The 18,246-nt window shown below is 42.0% G+C and overlaps 2 protein-coding genes across 2 annotated transcripts; both read left to right on the top strand.

Annotated features, from left to right (window-relative positions):
- The first annotated feature begins 300 nt into the window (after positions 1-300).
- On the top strand, positions 301-5,992 carry tor3a (torsin family 3, member A). Its single transcript, XM_083766455.1, has 6 exons — positions 301-527; positions 717-839; positions 1,052-1,317; positions 2,055-2,230; positions 2,717-2,841; positions 4,247-5,992. Exons 1-6 carry the CDS (start codon positions 365-367, stop codon positions 4,492-4,494), a joined length of 1,101 nt encoding a protein of 366 aa, XP_083622581.1. The 5' UTR covers positions 301-364; the 3' UTR covers positions 4,495-5,992.
- An 854-nt stretch (positions 5,993-6,846) lies between these two features.
- Positions 6,847-18,166, top strand: LOC310859675 (calreticulin-like). The gene is made up of 9 exons (XM_083766355.1): positions 6,847-7,121; positions 7,646-7,747; positions 8,309-8,512; positions 8,758-8,852; positions 13,190-13,399; positions 13,730-13,843; positions 14,126-14,269; positions 14,442-14,534; positions 16,837-18,166. Exons 1-9 carry the CDS (start codon positions 7,028-7,030, stop codon positions 17,035-17,037), a joined length of 1,257 nt encoding a protein of 418 aa, XP_083622481.1. The 5' UTR covers positions 6,847-7,027; the 3' UTR covers positions 17,038-18,166.
- Positions 18,167-18,246: the final 80 nt, after the last annotated feature.

Here is an 18,246-nt window from a genome sequence, read left to right as displayed (position 1 = left end):
CTTTGGAATTTCTGGTGAGGTTACTAGAACGGGTTCTGGCTGTGGCCATCAGAGGGGGGAAAACTGCCAGGCACCTCCACGTTGATCAAATGTTTCCGATTGTTTGTATAACCCCCCCCCTACACACCCACTGGGGAACCCTGGGTCCCCGGACCCCACCTTGGGAACCACTGACTACCAGATCAGCGACTGCTATAGACCGGATGTGACGCAAACACCATGGAGCCTCTGGAATAACTCATTATGAGCTTGTCCTAGAATAGAACGCGTAGGCCGTTTAAATGGATAGGAGACTGGACGATGACATAGCGTAGTAATTGGGCTACTCTGCATTTCATTTACGGACACATTGGCCGCATCACCGATGTTTCTCTTATTTGTACCTGTACTTTTGGCTGTGTCCACAAAGGCAGACTTCTTTCAATTTGACAGCATTTCGAACGCGTCCACGTACTATTTCAATTATATCTACTGTAATATATGGGAGGGGGAGTGTCAGCCAAATCAAGATGATGCTACTCAACAAGGTAGGAATTTTGAACAGTGTCATATATTCTTCTTTTACCGGCTGGCCTCGTTTATTATTCCCTTAAAATTAACGTTGGCTAAAGGCAGCTGTAACGCACACCAGCGTGCACTCTAATGTATTGTAGCCATGCTATACTGTTTGTGCTCTACTACCCGATCTGACAATGCTTATTGTAAATGATTATCAGTTCCTACACGGGAGCTTTGGGCAGGATTTCCTCAGGACTACATTAGCCTTCTTCATCAATGGTATTGCAGCCTGGTTCAGTGCTGTGATTCTGGGGACTGCAGGATAACTAACAATATCACAGGTATCGGACATGTTACATATTCTTTTTTTGCATGTATTTTCCCAGTTTATTATGCCCGAATGACGAATCTTAATTTTTTTTTTTAATTGGGCATCAGGCATGTGCTCTAAATATTATTAAACGCACGTTTAGACTTTTGCATAATTCAAATTACGGTTTGTGTGTGTGTGTGTGTGTGTGTGTGTGTATTTCAATTTAATGTGCACATGCAGGCCTTGCCAGTGACCTGCAGTTGAAGCTCCATGGGCAGCACCTAGCTCAGTCTGTGGTTCTGAAGGCTGTCCAAGGTTTTGTTGACAACCCAGAGTCCAATAAGCCTCTCACCCTCTCTTTCCACGGTTGGTCTGGCACGGGCAAGAACTTTGTTGCCCGGATTTTGGCTGACAACCTGTACCGAGACGGGGTGAAGAGTGAATGTGTGCGCCTGTTTATCGCCCCTTTCCACTTCCCGCATGCCAGGCTGGTGGACTCGTACAAGGTGAGACAGCCCAGTTGGCATAGAGATGATCAGTCCATGCCAGAGAACCATGTGGAATTTGTTCTATGGAACTGTTTTCTGATCAGAATGTTTTCGAATAGAGTAGCCTATTGTGGCCTTGCATGTGAATGATTACGGTCATGGATACTTGTTGCTGGGCTATATAAATGAATGCTTCAGATTCAATATTGGCCCTGTGTATACTGTATGTCCTGTGTAGAGAAGGGTTTCATCTTTTTTGGAACTAGTCAACCAGGCAGGCATTCTTCCAACTAGGTACTGTATTAGAGCGGGGCACCTACGCTATGACCTATGTACACCACATTTTACATCATCTTTGCACTGGATTTCAAAATGATGTTGACACAGTTCACGACTCAATCAAGATTATACAGGATATAGAGTAGCCTTTTAAATAAATACGATAAAACTACAAATGTGAACTTCACAGTGCTTGGTTCCTGGGTGAAAAAAAGAAAGATATGAAAGGAACAATAATGAAATGGAGCATACATTTTTTTAACTGGTATTTATTTATTTAGTTTTTATGCTTCTCAAAAATGTATTATTGAAATAGTAAAATGAGACGATAGTTGCAGCACTTGCAGGCCTAAAGTCAATGTCTGTCAGTAAACACCTCAAATTGGGGCTAAATAACCTCACAGGAGATGTTATGCCTAATCCTCCTCCTAACCTATAGAAATATAAATGTTAAGGACTCTTTTCCCTCTTCCCAGGGCCAACTGAGAGAGGCTATCCGGGACATGGTCTTGCGCTGCCCTCAGACTCTCTTTATCTTTGACGAAGCTGAGAAGCTCCATCCGGGCCTCATTGATGCCATCAAACCGTACATGGATCACTATGACAATGTAGATGGAGTCAGCTACCGTAGAGCCATCTTCCTTTTCCTCAGGTAAAACTGAACTGCAGGTACCATACAAGTCCCGAAAGTGAAATGTATACCCCATATGACACTTAAAGGAACACAAGTTTTACAAGCTTATCTCTATATATCGGTCCTCACTAATAATGGTATAATTTCTTTCTACTCACTGCATGCCTTTTTTAAATATTTTTTATCTCACGGTTTTGCAACCCATTTTTTCACCCAGTGTCAATTATCTAATGTAAGCCTGGGCGCTACACTTCCTCTGCCAACCTGGGGAGGGCAGCAGACTGATGTCATGCTTCCATCCATGCATGAGGAGTCCAAGCTGCTTCTTTTCACCTGACAGGGGGGGAGTTTACCTAGGAATTATCAAATTAGTCAGACAAGATATGTGATCATAGATCATTCACTATGATACAACAATATCTGTTATTATAGGTATGAGATTTAGTGGGCAAACCTACATGCCTCAAACATCAACAACCAATGCAATGTTTGTTCTCTCATCAGTAACATAGGTGGAGCAATAATCAATGATGTCGCATTGGATTTTTGGCACTCTGGTCAGAACCGCGAGGACATTGGCATGGAAGACCTAGAACATCGGCTCCGAGCTGAAACCATGGATTCCCAAGGTACATAAGAGTTTTAACATTTTTGTTTTGTTTTTAGTATATTACATTTTAATATTATAGCATTAGTCAATGGAGCTCAGATCAGGCTGAAACCGTGCTCAAATTTGGAGATGACCGACGTCTTGTGATGATGTTATCGATAACTTCATATAAATATAGAGATAAATTCATATAAATGTTGAATACAAGCGATTTAATTGTCATTATGGCATGGCGTCCTACAAATTACTCTCTGACTGACTCTGACTTGTGACTTCATCATCACTTCTTGCAAAGACTGACTTTCACAAGGGAGCCCAGCTGTTTCATGTGGGTTCACAAGCGGGGGGGTCTTAAACATATTAATATAGAGACATGATTCTCTATTATCAAAATACTGTCACCATCTGGATGGTTGATTATTTAAAAGAAATCACACTTGTGTGAAGTGATTGGTGCTCTTATCATCATACATCACATTCCATTCTCAGCCACTGAGCATGGAATGTGGTACACACAGACACAAAGCTGGGCATAGGAGGGGCTAGTGCCCCTTAAAAATATATATTTTTAACTACCTTGGAATTAACCTCGCGTCACCAGGTTTTCCACCTCGGAGTAAAACCTGGTCTGTGTTACAAAATTGCTGTGTGATCCGGTTGGGAGCAGATTATATCGTTACGTCATGTTGTAGTCATTGTTTTGCAGGGCCGGATTAACACCTCTGAGGGCCCCTGGGCACTGAAGCTCGAAGGGGGGCCCTTCACCCGCGCGCAACATTTTTGCTGTTTTTTGGAGCCATTTTGGGGTTTTATGCCGTTATATTGGCCTATTTCCGGTCGCCTACCCCCCCCCCCCCCAGAGTAACAGCCAATCTAGCGCATTGTTGCTGCTTTACACACACAATTTGCACTTTTCAGCTGCCCTTCTCACCAACAAATGCAACAATAAAACACTAATCTTTTTAGACACCATTTATTTAATTCGGATTAGCAGGGACATTTTCTGTGGAAAAAAAAAACGTTTTTTGTTTTTTGTTTTTTTTTGAGGGGACCCTGGTGCCCATATGGTAGATCCGGCCCTGTTGTTTTGTAGTCATCAGACCGGAACCATCAATCTGAAACTTCCTTTCCCTCAAACCAGAAGAATAACAATAAAAGCGTGTCTCGTTCTCTCGTAGCCTGCAGCTTTTATTGGGAAAAATCGGTTTGAGGGAAAGGAAGTTCCAGATTGAGGGTTCCGGCCTGATGACTACAAAACAATGACTACAACATGACATAATGATAGCATCCGCTCCCGACCGGATCATAAACCCGAAAAGGAATGCTGCCCAGGCTACCTTGGAATGTCTTGGTTATTATTACACTGTATTTACACACCTGTTGTTTGGTCTGAGATTATCTATGCATAACTGTTTCCTGTGCAGGTGGATTCTCTCAGAGTGAGCTAATGTCAGGTCACCTGATAGACTTCTTTGTGCCATTTCTGCCACTGGAGTATCGTCACATTAAGCTGTGCGCACACGATGCCTACACTGCACGAGGTCTTGAGGCAGATGAGGGTACACTGGACGAAGTGGCTAAAGCAATGCTTTACGTACCCAAGGAGGAGAGGCTGTTCTCAGCCCAGGGATGCAAGTCCATACCCCAGAGGATCAATTTCTTTCTTCCCTAGACAGAGAGGTAGATCTTGAGGAGTACTGAGTTTGTATTACTAGCCAGCCAATCTGCACACAGCGCCACAGATGAGGAAGGCCTACTCTGCTCTCAGTACCCCCTCACAGCACACCCACAGACATATGCGTCCAACCACACCCTTCACCACAACAAAAGACACACATACAATGTGTCTGTCCAGTTCCCTACACAGAATCAAATATGGGGAGTTACTTTAACACTGCGAATGAAAATAAAAGCCTGGGTACTGAGGCTACTTTAACACAGACGGAGTGTGAATGTGTTTTCTACTCTCAGAGTTAAAGTAACATCCCCGCTTTTACTGTGTAGGTTGGAGAAAGCCTATAGCGGCTGGGAAGTTTCAATATTACTGAGAAAAACAGCATGTGTCCTCTTGCAGACATGAACACTGTTGCAGAAGAGCATGGCCCCTTGTCTCATCTGTCTACAAAGAACCTATGCACTGCCGAGACAGAGAGGCAACATGGATTTTAAGGGAAGGAACACGCTAAAAACGAGTTCAGTTAACGTTCATTTAACTCACATCCTGAGTGGTCCACTCACTAAAGGTGGCCTTACACTAGCCGATAATCGGGCATTTTTGACGCTCGGGGGGTGCCCGACTCAATCGGGAGTGATTCTCGGGCATAAATTATCGTCTAGTGTGAGTGTATAAAAGATCCAATCGTAATCCCTCCGATCTGCTCGATCGGGATTGGCCCGATCAACATCAAGAATGTTTGATATTTGCTCTGCCCCCTCAACCCCCCTCCTAGTCTCCTCCCCTCCCCTCTCCTCTCCACTCCCTCAGGGCCGAAAATCCTTGGGTGCGCTGCGCCCAAGTTTTAAAACCGTGTAGTGTGTCCTGCATAAAATAATCGGGCCCGATTATCCTGTAGTATGTGCATGGTGCTATCAGATTTCAGATTTTTAAAAATCGGCTAGTGTAAGAGGCCACCTTAACAGTAACATCCTGAGTGTTGTTCACTCTGAGAGTGTACAAATGTAACCAAATGGACATTTTGGTTCCATTTGTACACTATCAAATAGTTAAGTGCATTTCCATCATGACACACACAATTGTGTTGTCCTCTAACCTCAATTAATATCTGAAATGCACTGTTTTATGTTTAAACAAGGTCAAAAGTAACATTTTAGTATTTTGCATGTCTAAAATTGTCTTTGGTTGTATATTATCTTATTTGCTACATAACTGTACCAAATGTATATTTGTTATCTTGCATCATATGTTTGTTAACTTGCCTCATATTTTATATGCCTTTTTGTGGAGTCGTGCACATGCATATTATATAGCTAGATTAATGCCAACCTGGCATGTTAATTGTGATATGGGAAAGAAATATGCTGTGGAGTTATCATACAAGCACTGTCTGATGCAGAATTTGTCATAAAAAGAGAGAAAACTTGAACAAGAGGAATGATTCCATTTTAACCTCAAATGTTTTATTTATGTATGTTTTAATAACAGTGTTTTAAATAATGTATTTGGTTGAGATTGATCATTCTTTGGTCTTCTCGCATATATCAATTTTTATAAATGGGCTATATTCAGCCATTCTGAGTTCAGACCATCATCTGTGTCTGTCTATCATTTTTGGTACAGTTTATTTGATTTTGCTTTGATTTGCTCTAATTAGAAATCTAATTTGATTTTCTTTGTGTCTCTGACTCTCTGTCACCCTCTCCCATAAAGTAGCCTATATAGGCAACACACGTCTGTATTAGTCTTAATTAATTATGATGCTGAATTGTTCTGAGACTGAGTTATCAGATGCGCTGGGGCTCAATCAGTCAAATAAATAGAAGATTGAAGTTCGGAGGGAAATAAAACATGTCAAGTGAACAGTTAAGATGTTTGAAAATGAAATTATTGACTGATTAAATGTTTAATCTGAAGCAGATACTTCCATCAATTGCATAAGTTAACATGAATTAATTTATGGTTGATACACACTCTAATGTCACACTCAGCCTGCAGCTATCATCTTTTCTGGGGAGTGAATCGAGCAAAAGCGTGGTCTCCCCTTATTGGCCATAACCATATAACCTCTGTGGAAAGCATGTTTGCTATTTCTAATTAAAACGTGTGATCCGGTTTAGAGTCCGCCTAATGTATCCAGTTAATTTTGTAAACACTCATACAAGCATGCAGCATGCATCGTGTCCTATCCGCTCAAGAAAGACCCAAACCGGATCTGCAACCGGTAAAGCGAGTTGATCCCGGACCGGTCCTGGCCGCGATGATGCGTGTGTTCAGCTAATGCGATTGGTCAAAGACACTTGCGCTTCCTGATGGAGCCGTTGTCCAATGAGATGCAGACATCTGTTCTGAGTCGAGAGGAGAGAGCCAGTGCTCAGCGCAGATCATTCCTACTGTATGACTATAGCGTTATTGAATGATAGGCTGGATTGAAGAAAAAGCGCGTATTGCACAGGGCTAATTTGGGTTATATATGCATCTATTATATTTGTGGTAATTTTGTGTCTGACGAGGAGTTTAGGTCGCTAGAATGACAGCCCTGTCGCTGCTTTTGGTAGCCGTATCGGCCGCATCTGTACTCGCCCAGTCCACTGTACATTTTCGAGAACAATTTGAGGATGGAGGTAAGGAAATAGAATTAGACAACCATGCAATAATTATTTGTTGCTGTCATTTAAATTGCTTCTATTTCAGTCATTGCGGTAATTTAGGCCTATGCACCTTTCCTTTCTTGAGTCTGACAAGCAATTAAATCCATATACAGTCAAGCGTGTTTTCTAGTTATCTATGCATTGCTGTTTGGCATGCGGTAGCTTAGTTATTGTACTTTAAATATTTGGTTGCCTGTCTGCTGTGAATCTTTACCATGATACACTGTACACAAACTACACATACACATCCATCATTTAACCGATCAGAACCTTTTCCCCAGGGTGTCTGACTTGACTCATTGACTGTCTGTCTACTAACCCCGCCTGCCTTCCCATCCCCCTCTCTCCCTTGGTCATTCATACTGTCCCCACGCCCCCCCTCCCACCCCCCACATAACCTCAGATATTGCATCTCCCTGCAAATCCACATGTTTCAGCTGTGAAAGGATGCTGTTGCAGGATTCACTGTCCAGCTAATGGTTAATGTGTTTTTACAGATGCCTGGAATAGTCGCTGGTTAGAATCCAAACACAAGTCAGATTATGGCAAATTTGTCCTGACTGCAGGGAAGTTCTACGGTGATGCAGAAAAGGATAAAGGTGAGAATAAAATATTGTTTTATCATCAGCACTTTGTCATACAGACTGTCATACAGTGACGTATCTATGTGCTGAGAGACATGCATATCTGATGTCTTTGTCGAGGGAGGTCACTCAGGTCAGTAATGAATTGATGGCAGCAGACTGATGCATCTCAGTGCTTCTGTGCTTGCATTGTGATGTTTACACTTCCTAAGTTCTGGTTTTGTTTAGTGTTACAGGGCCTGTAACACACACCAAAGATTTGGTGGGGTGCTGACCTTCGGTTGTTTAGTGTTAAACACAGTTTTTGGATGATAAGAACAATAATAATTCTAAAAACATTAATCCAGTTGTTTTATTCAGGGAGGGAAGACCCTCCTTTAAATAAAGTTTAATATATATATATATATATAGTGCTGCACGATTGCTCAAATGTGAATCTCGATTAATCGCACACTTAATCGAAAAAAGATTGAGATCTAGATTCAGACGTGTGTGTGTGTGTGTGTGTGTGTGTGTGTGTGTGTGTTTGTGTGAAATATTTGCTAATATTACCTAATATGCAATGTTCTATTCTAGGTCTTCAGACAAGTCAGGATGCCCGCTTCTACTCCACGTCAGCCCGTTTTGAAGAGTTCAGCAACAACGGTCAGCCTCTGGTCATCCAGTTCACTGTGAAACATGAACAGAGCATTGACTGTGGTGGTGGATACATCAAACTGTTCCCATCTGACCTCAACCAGGAAGAAATGAATGGCGACTCCACCTACAACATCATGTTTGGTTTGTATGGCTTACTTATAGTTCATATTTTTTATATATATAGTTCATAATGATGATATGGGTGGTTTTCTGTTTCTGTTATGTTTTGTTCTCAAGAAATCATCCGTCCAAGAATGACTGTTGAATGATTAACAATGAAAATATTTTATTTTATTAATTTATTCAAACGAACTATTTGCCTAGTTTACACACTTGGCAGAGAGATTGACTTCCAGCGGTTGCTTGTGTGTTTGTTTCAATATTAGGTCCTGACATTTGTGGCCCTGGCACTAAGAAGGTTCATGTGATTTTTAACTACAAAGGCAAGAACCATCTGATTAATAAGGACATCAGATGCAAGGTAAGCCAAACTGTAAACACTCAACCAGTGTTAAACATGATTTCTTTCACAAACCTACACAAAAACATAGTCATTATCCCAGACAAGACTGAGCTTCTCTTCTTCCCAGCTAAGTCCTGCCCTATGCGGGACCTAACTATTTCCTTAAACAACGCCCTGGTAACGTCTGTCCCAACAGCCAGGAACCTTGGTGTTGTCCTGGACAGTCAGCTCTCGTTCAAAACACACATCACAGCTGTCACTCGATCCTGTAGATTTCGATCCTCTATGGCCCTCATTTATCAACTCTGCGTACGCCAAAATATGCCTGCATGCCGGAATTACCGCAATGTTTGGCATTTACCATTTCCGCAAAACCTTGAAATTGAACGTGTGACAGGACAAAAATCACGTCTGGTTGGGAGCTGTCGTAGGCTTTGTCCTCAGCAGTTTTTCTGTCGTACACAAGCGGAGCAGCATTGTCTGAACTGCTGACATGCTGTCTAAACATATGTAGCCTATTCACTCCTAAAAAAATTAAAACTAATAAAAAATATATATTTTGTAATGGCATGTCATATGAAATTGGTAGGATGTGTGCACGCAATTAAAATCGCGCAATTAAAAACAATGTTGCAAGTTAGATGATGCGGGACGTTGGAGAGTATAGTGCAGTGCTGCAGCTGCGGAGAGTCCCAACATGGGTAGCCTACTGTAGCCTAATCCAACGGCGTCAACTCCGGGAGTGCTTGATATATAATGAGGGCTGAAGCACCCACTGACACAATAGTAAGCCAAATGGCACCCACTGACTGAAGGCTGAAGCTCCACTCCCCCTGGTCATTTTGTCACGTATAGGCACACACCTTTACGGTGTTCACAGAACAGGTATTCAAATGCTAATACGGTGCTTTGTTCCAGTGACCGCAGCCCGCACGGCAGCAACACCGCCGGGTAATCTCCACACTGACTTGAGACTTGACAAACAGAGCCATCTCAGCCAAAATATCCCAAAACAATGTCCGGGGAACAGAACTTTATTTTTTGCCTCATACTACTTTTACTTTAATTAAAAGCTAGATGCAGTGGCTGTAATTGGGTCAAGGATCTTGCTTTCGTGAGCAATGGTGTACGAGATTGGTAATAAATAGGCATGTAACGATTCACTCAACTCACTTTCACGATATTAAAAAATATATATATTTGAAAGAAAAATTACCGTTTTTTAAATTTTATATAATGTAGCTTCCCCCCTGATATTTTTTATTTAACTACATTGCAAAAGAAGTAGCATTACTTTTGACAGTGCAGAAATATAATTGCCTTCCTTGATGAGCATCAACGACCATCATCACCTGGGCACAGTCACAGACACACACAGCTCCCCTCTACAGTGCTCTACTACTGAGAGTGACTATCATTTCTCTCCAAAAGCACATTTCACATCACACACTAGCCCCCCTAAAAAAATAAAAATAAAATAGATCGATATATATCGATTTCTTTTATTTCAATGAATCGATTCATATCGTCGGGATTAATATCGATATATATCGATTTACGATATATCGTTACATGGCTAGTAATAAATTGGTCAAATCATGACATTGTTAGAACATCTGGGGGAAATAAATAAATCTACGTCGTCGTCGTCGTCCCCTCCACGCAATTCTATCCTACCTAAAGGTAAAATCCACCCACCGCTTACGGCTGAAACAATTTAATTCTTTACTGTTGAAATTTTGAAACAAGATGCTGAAACAATTGAATGTGTCCGTTGTGAACTGAAAGCGTAGCACTGTGTTTATTAGCAAACTGTAAATATAAGGCAGGCCTACCAAACAACAAAATCAGTTTTACCCCCGCTGCGGTGGGTGGGGGGACGACGACTGTGTGTCGACGCACACACAGTCGACTCCGCAGCATTCAAAGCAACCAAAGGTATGGCCCCCCTATATCTTGCAAGTATGATAGAACCCTACAAACCCTCCCACGCACTCAGATCAGCCAACGCAGGGAAGCTGGAAGTACCTTCACTAAAAACGCCGGGACAAAGCTCCACACGTCCCAAACTCTTCTCCCTTCTGGCTCCAATACTATGGAATGCACTTCCCATTACAATCGGAACTGCAGCCTCACTCCCAATCTTGCGCCTGAAAACCCACCATTTCCATCATGGCCCGTAGCACTTGCCCTAGCCCCTTAGACAGGGCTGCCATATTTCAGAAAATGTCAAGAGTGAGACTCTAGTGTCTTAATGTGTAAAATTGGCTTTTTTAATGTCGATTTGGCCCGTTTTCACCTCCATGCCAGCTCTCCCTGCACTGACAGCCTCCTCATGCTTAAAGTAGAAATGAAAAAGATATCTATCTATCTATCTATCTATGCTCCTCAGACCCAGCTAGCCAGCCAGCAAGCCACACACATAGTACTCAGACCCAGCCAGCCAGCCAGCCACACACATAGTGCTCAGACCCAGCCAGCCAGCACGCCACACACATAGTGCTCAGACCCAGCCAGCCAGCAAGCCACACACATAGTGCTCAGACCCAGCCAGCCAGCAAGCCACACACATAGTGCTCAGACCCAGCCAGCCACACACATAGCTCCGTAAGGGAGTGGTTGCACCACTCAAAAAATCTTCAAAAACCTGAAGAGGCTACTGGAGATTGGAGAACCTGATTTGGACATGATCTGATGCAGGACAATGTCACTATGACAGAAAGAGAAGATGGGTCTGGCCACATTCATTCACCCCATAATCTCAGTGGAAATTGGGGAATATGTCAGAAAACTGGAATGTGGGAAAATTCCTTATTTTTACATTTTCTTAGTTCAAACACATCTGTGGGCTCTCTCTCTCTATGAACAGAAACAAGTCGCGATGCGGCCCCTCCCCCTTCACTTCACTTCACACACACACACACACACACACACACACACACACACACACACACGACTTTGTCCCTATAATGTGCATGGGCTATGGCACCGTTCCACTTCCTCATATCACGCAAGAGACGCCACACACCAGTATAGAAGAGAGATAGTCACAGGTCACTTACTCACTTGTTGTAACTTGTGTATATATATAATATTGTCTTCCATGAAAAATATTTCGAAGCGATGTTAAACTCCGCATGGCTCATTTCCATGCGTCACACAGTCAGGGACCCAGTCAGGGTCCACTGTTTACCCTCCTGCATATATCAGCGCTGCATGCAGATCGGCTATTTTACCGTTTGTGACGCACACAAGAGCGTGCGAGCAGAGAAAATGGTTATTTATCATTATAATGCGTGTGAAATGGCATGTGTGGCGTGGTGCGTGGTAAAGGGTTAAATTGCGTGACTGTCACACTCAAAGGGTGAGACATGGCAGCTCTGCCCTTAGATAAGCACTTTATGTAGACTTAGCATCTAAGTCTTAGATAGCATTTTATACAGCATGTTACGTAGACAGCACTATATCGATATTCCACGGTTATGTTCTTAGCTTACGCATGTTTTATGATAACAACTTTTTATGTATGTGATGTATTGCCATGCTTTTTGTTATTGCTTAATGTAAATCGCTCTGGATTAAGAGCGTCTGCTAAATGCCTAAATTGTAAATTGCATTATGAACCCTGCATACATTTTTCTTTCTTTCTTTTTATCCCATGTTTTTGTAACCCATTTTTTTAACCCGGTGCCAATTGCTTCAGCTGTAATCCTACTCTCCCCCTGCTAACCTGGGGAGTTGAGCTCATGATTCCTTCAATGCATGAGGAGTGAGCAGGCCGCCTCTTATCACCTGAGAGGGAGTTTCCCCGGTAGGACGTAGCGTGTGGAAGGAACACATTATTCCAACCAGATCCTTTCCCCTCCATCATGATTGATTGGCTGGCCAGGGGGAGGCAGTTTAGAGACCAGGATTACTGCATGCTTTTTGTGAGGGTACCTACCCTAGGAGACACGGGGAGAACATACAAACTCCACACAGAAGGGCCCATTCGCCAACCCCACCTAGGGTATGGGCGCTGATGACACGGAGGAGAGAGCATGTCCATAGCCAGTGTCGCCGGCGAGAATCGAACCGGGGACATTCTAGCTGTGAGGCGACAATACTACTGACTGCGCCACCATGCCCCCTAAATAATAACCCTGCATGGGTCAAAACACATTATAAATTAACCACTCAGTGTTGTGCAGCCAGACAATCAGCTATCTAAATTTTGTGAATGGTCTAACTATTTTCTCTGTCACTAATGTTGTATCATCATCATTATGTTTTCTATATAGACTATGATAATCATCAACAATTTACTGAAATGCACATCAATAGTTAAAGTTTTCTTATGTTTTAACATCATGCAGGATGATGAGTTCACTCATCTGTACACACTGATTGTCAATCCTGACAACACTTATGAGGTGAAGATTGACAATAAGAAAGTTGAGTCTGGCAGTTTGGAGGACGACTGGGACTTCCTGCCTGCTAAGAAGATTAAAGACCCTGACGCCAAGAAACAAGATGACTGGGATGAGAGGGAGAAAGTCCCTGACCCAGATGATAAGAAACCTGAGGTAAATTTGTTCTGCCCTTTTTACAAGGCAGAACTATTTTTTTAAGATATAACATGAATGTTGTTTTATAAAGTATATTTATTGGAAATTTTTGATTGAATACTTTATTAACGGTTTGCAAAAAGTACACCGGTATGATTATACAATGATGCTAAAATAATAACACATAAAGCCCTGATGGCTTGTTTTCATTGTTGTCCTATGTGCTTTGTGTTCCAGTTCCACCAGAATGAGAGAAATCTTTAAGTTAAACTTATTTGAATGGAAAATTGCATTTGCCTGCATTTAAATGAAGCCTTGTGTTTTCTATGGTATCTCCTCTACCTGTAGGAATGGGACAAGCCTGAGAACATCCCAGACCCTGATGCTAAGAAACCTGATGACTGGGATGATGAGATGGATGGAGAGTGGGAACCCCCGATGGTCACGAACCCTGACTACAAGGTAAAGCATTGTCAATGGCACATACTGATTACATTCACCATTCTCACACACATTCACACACCCAATGGCAGATAAAACCATGCACGGCACCAACCTGCTCATCAGGAGGAGAACAAGATTCAGTGTCTTTATTATTGGCAAATCAATATGCCCTCAATTATTTTCATCATTGTATGTATCTAGAAAAATGAGGATTGGTACAGCCTGATTTATTAGTGGTGTTTTGTTCTTTTATGATTCCACATTACTAGTAACTATTATCTTTGTGTGCCCTTTCCATAGGGTGAGTGGAAACCCAGAGAGATTGACAACCCTGCCTATAAGGGCAAGTGGGTCCACCCTGAAATTGACAACCCAGAGTACACAGCTGATTCAGAGATCTACAGATACGGCAGCATTGGTGTGATAGGACTTGATCTATGGCAGGTACGACTTGTCAGTTCATTATGTTTTCTATATTTTGTTTGCCACTAAGTGTAATGGGTATCTATTTGGCTTTTATTTTTGTAGATGTTGATTATATTTAATAATTTATTTTATTTACAATTTATTTTGATGATCCTGTCATCTAAATCTGTCTCCTTTCCTTTTAACATAGGTGAAGTCTGGTACAATTTTTGACAACTTTATGATCACCAATGACCCAAAGTTGGCAGAAGAAGAAGGCAATGACACATGGGGACAATCAAAGGTCAGTCCATCCATAGCTGCAAACACCACTGGAGGTCAAATTTATGTAGACTAGACCGGTGCCCGGCTGTAGAGCACAGAGTCGGTAACAATGGAAGTTGGACATCCATGCCCCACCCTGCTATGCAATACCCGTTGTACCCGTGTCTGAGTACCCATCTGTCTGTGTCCCTTTTATGCCCATATATGGAGATTTGTTGTGTTTGAGTGTTGTGATGTCAGAACAGGCCAGCTCCATATATGGACCCTGAGCAGGGGCCCTGTCCAGAGCCCGGGCAGAGGCCTTTTGTGGCGGTTCTGGACAACCGTGGGACCGACTTGACACAGGGCACCACACGCGTGTGTCGGTTTTGAAGTTGGGGGGGGGGGGGGGGGGGGAGGTTCTCGGGTTACACATGTACCGTAAGTACGTACAGACAGACAGAGACATGGTGCATTTATAGATAGATATACCATACCTTTACCATTAGAGTCCTGCATTGGAATTGGGATCCTGTGGATTTGTGCAAATCTCGCAGGATACATTGACATAACAACGCGTCATCAGAGCGGAGGGAGGGGCGTCAGCTGCGACTCCGCGGCTCCGCCCACCCCCCAGGGTAAGATTTGTGATTTGTGATTTGCTCTCGTTCACTGCAATGCAATTTGCGGCATTTTCAAAACAATATTGCGCAGAGTAGCGATTATCAAACGTATTTGCAATGCCATACGTTGAAAGATCTGTTGCCCGCGGACAAGGCACGTTACCTCCGCAAGTTAGATATTATCGGCATGGATGTTTGTCCGTATGTGATTAAGGATTGGAAAAAGTTGCATTGGCAGCCATAGAAAATTCTGCCCAGGGTAAAAAACCGGATGTGATGTTTTTGGGCGTTCCTGTCTTGTTAAAAAACCGGCTGTGACGTTTTTGGGCGTTCCTGTCTTGTTTCGTGTCAATGTATGGGGAAGGTTTTTAATTGCTGTGGGCAGGAATTGGAATCTGGATATGACATAACTGAAGCATGCAACAGAGTGAGTTTAGCACTGTTGCAGCTTGGAGCACAGCATAGTCAACAAATAAAGTTGGAAAGAAAATCAAAGCAGGATATTCAAAAGCAAAACAATAATGCAGGTCTGACATTTGAACATATTTCTCAATTGCATGCTAATACAGAGGAAAATATAATTTTAATTTTTTACTGTATAATAATCTACTGAACGGTGGCCTAAACCCAGCCCACTGTCTCTGTCCATGGTGCTGATCGGTCTCTCTCTCTCTCTCTCTCTCTATCTCTCTCTCTCTCTCTCTCTCTCTCTCTCATATATATTCTGTGTTTCTGTAATGTATTTGGGTCTCAAGATTTTGCATGACTAAATGTTGCTGTGGGTGGTCAAGAATGAACTGTACAGTCAGAAAGGAAACAATTGCTGGAATGGTCAGAAATCCAACGGGAGTGGGGCTAAGAAAACAGTACTAAGCAGGGCTGCCTATAATCATTGGTACAGCACTGCGCAAGTGCTGACATTTTACCACTTACCTAGTAGAGCCCTTAGAGTATATGGGCTGTATTTTGCGTGTCTTAAGTACCAGGTCTTATTACTTAACTTAAGACCTGGAGGCGTGGTAAATGCTCTTTGGCCACTCAGAATAGCCAAATGGCATTGATCACGCCTCCAGGTCTTAAGTTAAGTAATAAGATCTGGTACTTAAGACACGCAAAATACAGCCCTAGACGTCACCGAGAGGAATCACTGAAGCGAAAAAGACATGGTGGCCGGAAGTGGTATTGCACTATGGTACTATGGGCCATACGTGAACGTGCTATGCTCCATACGTGAACACTATGTTACATACGTGAACGTGCCGCGCTATGCTATGAACGGCCCAGCGTGTTCACGTATGGCCCATAACCAGAATGCACTCTGTTCCAACCTGGAAGAATGCCTCATGTGCTGGGTGAGCAACTCAATGCAAGTGGATGAGAGGAGAAATCCGGTGACGTCTCTATTATATATAACTCTATGGTAGAGCCTGCCTGCTTACTCAGGGGAGAAACTGAATTTTGACATGCAGGCAGTACCACTCGTAATTAGGTCGTGTCAAACAAGACAACGGCTCTAAATGTCTTAATAGAACAGGGAGACTAAATACAACAATTGTATAAGTTATATGTGTACATATAATAACATGAACAAAGTAGCATTTTATTCACAAAGATGTTACATAATTTTAACACTGGAAATGCACTGCTTGAGTTCAAAGCTAATTTGGGTTGAGTGGTCAGGTCATTTACAGTATTTGTTTTCATACACTGTCTTTCCAGGACCTAGAAAAGAAGATGAAGGATGGCCAGGAGGAGGAAGAGAGAAAGAAGCGTGAGGAAGACGAGAACAACAACAACAGAAAAGAGGAGACAAATGAGGAAGAGGAAGAGGAGAAGGATGAAGATGAAGAAGAGGATGATGAAGAGCAGGAGGAAGAGGAAGAAGATGACTTGGACTCTAAACTCAAGGATGAGTTATAAACTCCTAACAGGAACTCACTAGGACATTAAAACAGTTTGTCTGTTTGTCCATGAGCCATTGGAAAAAAGGCTAAAGACTGAGCTGATGAGACTTGGTTGGACATTCCCCTCATATTGGCAGCCTGCAGCGGGGTGGGGAGGGATGGGTCTTTTGTTTTGTTTACAGGACAAGGGGTGCAAATCTATCTTTAAAAAAAAAAAAAAGTTTGTTTTGCTATGTTTCCATGTGCTGTTATTGTTATTAAGACCATGAGTTTATGAAGAAGGAAGATGTCATGAACAATGGATACTATTAAATTATACACATACAACTGTTATGCTGTTAATATGCAACTGAAACAATAACTTGGCATTTGTGATCTGTTCAGTTTAACTTTCATGAAGTATGTTGTCATCTTTATTACATTGAGAGTTGTTTTGGGTTGTGGCCCATCCCATGAAAATATTTTTTTACCTATTTTCTTTTTTTACCTCATGTTTTGTGATTAATGTATGCCATCTTTTTATTTTACCATGTCACACTCTGACTCAAGACACCGTTCTTGGCTTTCCTCAGATCCCATTTAGGATTGAATGGTTTTATACAAGTTGATGGATTGATTGTCTGTGGAAATAGTTGATGGTTTAAGACACAACCTGTACTGTAACTGTAGCCTACATGTAATTATCTGCTGTTACCATAAGATACAGTATGGTTTTATTTTAGATGGAATATCTTAGTTTTGTGCTGTATAGTTACTCAATGCAAATTGTTTTGTGTCTATGAATTTTCTTTAGGTGCAACACAAATCTTTTTGGTCCATTTTTGACAAAGTAGTATGTAAAAACACATTAATACTTTTAAAACAATTTCTTTCAACACATTACATTTCCAACAGGAATACATACCTTTAACCTGTGTCCCCAAGCACCTGGCCCTTTTGTAAAGACATTTTACTACTGTTAGTGAAAAATTGAGATTTCAATTCTGTTGTGTAAAAAAGGGGCACTGTTAAATAAATGTCTTACTTACAGTTTGTAGTCCCCCCATTGATTAATTTAATTAAATGTAGCTTGCTGTATATCTTTTAAATTGAGAGTCAATAGAATGTGAGTTTTATAAAAGGTAGCTCAAATAAATGAATCTCACTCACTCACTACACAAAAAGTGTGTGTGTGTGTGTGTGTGTGTGCGCGTGTGTGTGTGTGTGTGTGTGTGTGTGTGTGTGT

This window comes from Protomyctophum parallelum (assembly GCF_964188405.1).
Source record: "Protomyctophum parallelum genome assembly, chromosome: 6".
NCBI lineage: Eukaryota > Metazoa > Chordata > Actinopteri > Myctophiformes > Myctophidae > Protomyctophum > Protomyctophum parallelum.
Note: the sequence above shows the minus strand (reverse complement) of the source record. Positions and strands in the feature narration are given on the sequence as shown.

What these genes read in the sequence shown, in the direction of transcription:
- LOC310859675 (XM_083766355.1), top strand. Translation starts at nt 7,028, where the DNA reads ATGACAGCCCTGTCGCTGCTTTTGGTAGCCGTATCGGCCGCATCTGTA. An exon ending in CACCTACAACATCATGTTTG is followed by an intron (nt 8,513 to 8,757) that starts GTTTGTATGGCT and finishes TTTCAATATTAG; the next exon opens with GTCCTGACATTTGTGGCCCT. An exon ending in ATAAGGACATCAGATGCAAG is followed by an intron (nt 8,853 to 13,189) that starts GTAAGCCAAACT and finishes AACATCATGCAG; the next exon opens with GATGATGAGTTCACTCATCT.
- tor3a (XM_083766455.1), top strand. Translation starts at nt 365, where the DNA reads ATGTTTCTCTTATTTGTACCTGTACTTTTGGCTGTGTCCACAAAGGCA. An exon ending in AGATGATGCTACTCAACAAG is followed by an intron (nt 528 to 716) that starts GTAGGAATTTTG and finishes AATGATTATCAG; the next exon opens with TTCCTACACGGGAGCTTTGG. An exon ending in GCCATCTTCCTTTTCCTCAG is followed by an intron (nt 2,231 to 2,716) that starts GTAAAACTGAAC and finishes TTCTCTCATCAG; the next exon opens with TAACATAGGTGGAGCAATAA.